The sequence below is a fragment of the Diadema antillarum genome, unplaced genomic scaffold, assembly GCF_040938485.1.
Source record: "Diadema antillarum isolate AM-2024a unplaced genomic scaffold, OU_Dant_1.0 seq00002390_RagTag, whole genome shotgun sequence".
Lineage (NCBI taxonomy): Eukaryota > Metazoa > Echinodermata > Echinoidea > Diadematoida > Diadematidae > Diadema > Diadema antillarum.
Window position 1 is genome coordinate 121,708 of NW_027273001.1, and position 6,358 is coordinate 128,065.

A 6,358-nucleotide genomic window follows, 5' to 3' on the forward strand; every position below is an offset into this window, starting at 1 on the left:
TCTACTCAAGTGAGTTATGAGAAGAAAGACTGCAGAGGAGATGAACATAATAAATCATGGTAAGATGGTATTACGAGGTGAATACTAAATGCCTATAAATCTAAAAAGAGATGACTTAAAACAACCTTTTCAAGTTAAGAGAGTGCTTTTGATTTACAAAAACAACTTAAAGGAGGTGAGTATTTCACAAGACTAGGCTAACTATACTGCAAAAGCTGGATTTCTTGATGGATGAACTACTGTAGAAAATATGAAACATGAAATTAATTTTCAGGTCATTTCCCTCATTTTTTTTTTTGTGTGTGTCCCTTTTTCTAGGAGAGCTATCCCATACCTAGACTATTCAGAGCAAAACAAGAAGATCTTCCCTCCCTTCACAAATCCTCATCACCTGACACCCCACCCATTGCCGCGACGATGATTCGTCCCTCCTCCTCCTCCACAGACGCAAACATGTCGACAATCAGCGCCATCTCTCTCCCCGATCTCATCCTCCTCGTCTGCTCCGCCCCTGTCTCATTGTCACCGACTCGCAGGCTACTGGGGGAGAGGAGGGTTCGGGGAGGGGGGTGGGGGAAGGGGTGGAGGGAATAGCTACCATCTCCCCTGATCTTCTCACTGATGAGTGCAGATCCCCCCTAGAGCCTGACCTTGGCATGGTCATCCACAATATGTTTGTCAGAATGTGCCGGGTGTTCTCATTGTTAAAGACACCTCCACCGATAAAAAACATACCCTACTTTTTAACTGCCCATGTCTATCATTTCGTTACAAGTAACGTACACCACCCTCTGTATTATCATCCCATCCTTCCACTTTGTGGTATTGTGGTAAATGACGAATCAAAATGAATAAGGGGCATTGTGTGCAGTCTAGCGACAAAACAAAAACAGCAAACAAATATGCGGCAAAACCCAGATTACCCTCGCTGGACAAAAACACAAGGTGTCTTTGAGAAAAGAAAGACACGGTCACAGGTGCATGCACACTACTGCAGCAGTCTAAACTTTAATGCAAGATGGCAGGAGGGTGGTGTGACGAAATTAGCCTTTGTTAAGGGCTCTTCACTGTGGTAGCAGCAAGAGAAGTGAGCCGAGAGCTGTCTCATGTGGCAGAGTCAAGCCCCCAGCGAGGGGTAATCCCCCAGGGAGAGGGCCTATGAGAGGTCTCCCCATTCAAATCTCTCAACTTTACCACCCTTTGAAATCCATCGCTCCAAGCATGCTCACAGTGACGACCTGAATCATTCTCTGTCCGCATTATTCGCTGGGAGCTGATTTTTGCAATTTCTCCTGGCTCATGACCAACATTCACATCACAGATCTCAAAAGGCCCCTGTTTGGCATCAGCGAGCTCCCCTTGCAATTATCAATGCTAACAATTAAGAGAGGGCCTTTGAAAAGGCTACAGTGGAATGGATGTTAGTACACTGACTGGAAGTGTAGTTCAAAGGATGAATACGTATTGAAGCACACACTTTATACTCTACAAAGCGTTCTCATTTCATAAGATGGTAGATGTAAAATTCAAAGAGAATTGACCAAAGCAAAGTTGACAAGCAATTCTCATATCACATCATTGAAAATCTGGAGACTGGAAAATCTCAACTACACACGTACATTATGTCCATGTGTTTTTCTGCGCAACTAGCTACCGTTCTTAAGGTGGAAAAAATGACTCGGTCAATGGCATGACTGCCGCACACGCACATACACAAGCACAAGAGGTCCTTGGTTCAAGCCCAGATCAAGACCAACTGTGCAAAATGTTGTGGTGTGTTGTCAGACCGTCCCCTCTGGTATTACAGAGAGGAAGCCTCTGTCTGTCTGATACAACATAAGATGCTAGCCCGGTGTGAAGGAGGTCTTCACACTGTTGACTGATCCCACTTTACTCCTGGAGCAGATCAGAGAGCGATTTAATATCAGACATGGTGGGCATCTTCCCTTGACATCCAGAAAACTGATGAATGGTTTCAACCCCTTGCAGTTTCACCCACAGGAACTTCATACTGCTCAGTAAATGGTACAGTGTACCACCTGCTCATATCATGCAATATGAGGATAACACTGCCATCGTTATAGAAGAAACCTGGTGAGGAGAATGGTGAGAAATCCTCCATGGCTACAGCATTGTGATGTTCACTTTAATAACTACAAGGTGTGCTACAATGTGTTCTACACATTTTCTCTAAAAATCTATATTACCGGCATCGAGTTTAGAATATTTTCCAGTTTAAAAAATCTGACCTGCATGGCCAATACGTGTCTCTGGTATTGCTGGAGTATTTCTTCATTCATGTGAACATCATTATACAACTTGTTTAGCAAAGCTACCTTTTCTTTCTTTCTTTTTTTTTTTGATTGAGCCACCAAAATACTGAAAGGTAACAAGTGGGATCCATCTCTGTTGCAAAAGTGACGAGGATACCGAAAGGGAATTCTCGGTACCGACTGGCAAATCCTCGACACTCTGAACATTTCTTTCCATCATCTCTCCCCCATATTCCCCTTCTCCCCTCACAAAAAAAAAAGAAAAGAATTGTACATAAACTATCTAACTATTTAAACAATGCAATTATGCTCATGTCCTCTAAAACACAGACTAAACAAAATAAAAAAAATCTAAAAATGAATTAAATCAGAGCGATGCAACAAGAAGTTTTGACAGAGCTAAGAGACAATCATACAGGGACACAAAAAATTACAATAAGACAGAAAAGAACTTGAAAACACGTCCCATGGTGCGTGACAAAGGGAACAAACAGTCAAATTGGCACTTCTGCTGGGGAAAAGTCATCAAGTGGCATAAATTCAAGAGAGACAGAAAAAAAGAGAAATCTTAGCTGGATCTACCACTGGATCTCCAAACTTTCACCCGCCCCGACCCTGGAGTCGCGGGCACAGCAGAAAAAAAACCGCACGTTTTGCCTAATCGGTCGTGGATCTCCCGGCCCCGGGGTCCCTCAAGGAATGTCAACAGGACGTATTAATTTCCAGAGCCTCATCCAGACAGGGGCTGACTGGAGAAGCTAAGTGTTGATGCTTGGTTCCGATGGCTTCTCCATGCAGGAGTGCAACATTTTACTCCATTCAGAGTTTTGTTTACAATTTGATGGGCTAGCCATCAAAGATGCAGATGCATAATTTATTATTTCTTCTTCTTCTTCTTCTTCTTCTTCTTCTTCTTCTTCTTCTTCTTCTTCTTCTTCTTCTTCTCCTCCTCCTCCTCCTCCTCCTCCTCCTCCTTCTCATTCTTCTTCTTCTTCTTCTTCTTGGTCTTATTTTATTGTCACACATCCATGATTTATCTGTTTTACTTCTATTCCTATCATTTCTTATTATATTACATGTCCCAGATCAGGGCCTTGTTGCATATAAAGAATCAAAATCAAAACATAAGTCAGAAATCAAATGTAAGTCAGGTATCAGGCAATCAGAATTGAGCATTCAGAGACTTATGTTTGATTTTCTGACTAATGTTTGATTTTCTGACTAAAGCTTGATCTTAACTTTTATTATGCAACAGGGCCCAGGTTTATCATGTATGAAGAATAGAGATCAAATACACCGTTAGAGATGTACACTTTTAATCACAGGGAGATATGGAACATCAGGCCTTTTTCAGATCGCATTCTTGATATTTCTATTCTTATTTTGTTGCTTTACTCTCTATATACAAATGTATCTCTCTTTCCTCTTCTTTCCTCTTGCTCTCTTTCTCTTTATTGCCTTTTCTTCTCTACTCTCTTACTTTGTAGAGAGGGGATTGACGTGTTCTATCACAAATAGTCCCCCACCCTCCTCCAAGTTGGGTGCCACGTGCAGTTCACAAACTGTGGCCAGGTCAAACATTAAAGGCACTATTTAACATTGGCAGATGAAACAAAAACCCAGCTTTAGTGCTTCAAAATAGTAATAAAATGTGAGTTACGGATAAAAAGAACCAGAATAAAAAAAAAAGTTAATCAGTATAATCAATACTAAGTATTGTTAAATATACAAAATGTGAACAATAGTTTATCAGAATCATTTTTAGAATGAACCGTCTACATTTATGGTTTATTGAGAAAATTAGGGACATCTCCTTGTATTTGTGGCTTTATTGCAAAATTTGTATGGTACTATGTTTTGTGATATAACTAAACTATACATATGTATCAAATGTGATAACTTAGACACTTTTTTTTTTAATCACTGCTCCCAGTGGTAAACAGTAGCTTTAATTTATGAATGCATTCTTTGAGAGATGCTCATCCTCCCCCAAAAAACAACAACAACAACAACAAACAAACAAATAAACAAACAAACAAATTGATGCAAAAAGAGATTCTCTGACAGCAGAAAGAAAGGAAAAAAACAACAACAACAAAAAGTTTGAATGTAGTCAGAGCCATGATTAGTTACCTGAATGAGACTGTCAAACTTTGGGCCCTCCTTGATGGACAGCTGACCCGTGCAATCCTTGTCGATCTTGTAGTGGTAGACGAAGTTGTTGTAGCAGAGCGAGAGCGCAAAGCTGCCCTCTTCCGTCCGCTCACGAACCCTGCGTGCGACAACAGACAAAAGGCAGAATGTGATTTTTTTTTTCCGTCATCAAATCTACCTTTTGTGTCTTGTCTTTCCCTTAAGGATATAATATATCGGATGCAGTCTGTGTAATGATGAGGTCAGTGAGCCCCATAGTGATTGTGCCACAGTGTCTAGTCTTCTTGAATTGTTTCCAGTGAACTCAACTGCTCAACGTAACCAGATTCTGAAGTAGGTGGTGTGAGGTTAGCCCAATTTCTCAACTACCAGAGGGAATAGAAAGGGGCCAAGTTTTAATTCCAAGAAGTTGGTGGGGTTCATGGGGGAGGGGGAGGGGGATATTATCCCAAGAAATGATGGCCTTTCCTTGCCAGTGGAAAAAAAAATATTTTCCATCATTCCATTGCTTCGTTTGTCTTAATATACAGTTAGCAACTATGCCAATGCCTTCATTGAGAGCCCCATACAGTTTATAGAAATGTTGCATTTTTTGGCAATGCCTAATAATAAGACATGATACACCTTCAACTTAGCCCATCAAGTTTGATCAGAAGCCCATAATGCTGCCGCCTGAATGGCACGGTGACCTCTAGATATTAGCACGCCTTCAGAAACAGCTGCATTGGTTGCCACAGAGGAGGAGATGACGACATGCAACATTTTGCTTCTCGTTAGGAAAGTCATTAATATTTTTGAGCACCCCCTAATAGTTGAGCTGGTTTTCTTCCTGGTACAAAAAAAGAAGACCTCAGGAAAACTCATTGTCTTTTGGCAACGAAAACACGTTGGCCTCCGAAAGAATGCGATCTGCATTTGTTGCAAGAGCCTTCACGGCAGACGCTCTGCAGCAACAGAATGCATTCGTCAGCCAACTGTTTGAAATGCTCACTGCAGTTCATTCATCCACTCAAGAAGGGAATAAGATGCTACCTACTAGACGTTCATGTCCGATCTATTCTTACGCAGCTACTCACGTGCATCAACTGGGATAGATCTCAACAATTGTTCAAGAATATGTATACCTGTCTGGTTCTACAGTGATTTACTCACCAAGTGCGATGGCTCATAATAAGTGGTGCTGCATCATCATTCCTACCAGCAGCTTATTTTGGGGAACAAGCTCTTGCTTAGCATAAAGGTTTTCTTAAAGAAATATCAAGCACAAGTAGTCTGGCCTTGCCGGCACATGCGCAGCAAACTTGTGCACAATCTGACGCCACTTGAGAATGAAGTGTGCCATATTTAGCCTCCGCGTGCAACATAAGGTAATAGTGTGACCTTGAGTCCCTGTATGTTGTTCCCTGTTAACGAGCAAGGTGGGTTGGGGGGGGGGGTGAGCTTTGTGTCAACGGCAACAATTGTTTGGATGCTACCTAAATAGACCCCCAAGGCCTAAACTGGGAGTGAGTAGCAGTGCATTACCATGGCAATGGCAGGGGTTTGATACAAAATTATCAGCAGGCTGGGAGTGCATCTTGTGAGCATTGATTGACGCATTGGCAGGTTGATGCACGCAATGCAGTCTCTGTAGCACAGTTTGGATGCATATCAAGATCATTTTGAGGGGTTACTTTGCAATAGCAATACAAACATCATTAGTATGCATCTCGATAAATCTTGTACACTCACAGAGTGAAAAAATACAATGGGAGACAACTAACCACAACTTAGTATATTAATGAACAAAAATATATTATTATTAGAGATGATAACACATTAGTTATAATTATAAACACACATCCAACACATACATGTGAAGAAGTCAATTGGAGTCAGTCACCCTGATTTTTAAACCATCAACCACTTGTATCCAACTTTCAATCCTGATT

At 41.3% G+C, this 6,358-nt stretch overlaps 1 protein-coding gene across 1 annotated transcript in view; it reads right to left on the reverse strand.

The window, feature by feature from the left end:
- LOC139714703 (tyrosine-protein kinase SYK-like) overlaps positions 1 to 4,583 on the reverse strand; it is a gene marked incomplete at its 5' end in the record, with an annotated part of 38,994 nt that extends 34,411 nt beyond the window's left edge. The window contains one exon of the mRNA XM_071626375.1: positions 4,407 to 4,583. Coding sequence (XP_071482476.1) covers positions 4,407 to 4,583 — 177 coding nt within the window. The remainder of the gene's footprint in view (positions 1 to 4,406) is intronic.
- Between the last annotated feature and the right edge of the window lie 1,775 nt (positions 4,584 to 6,358).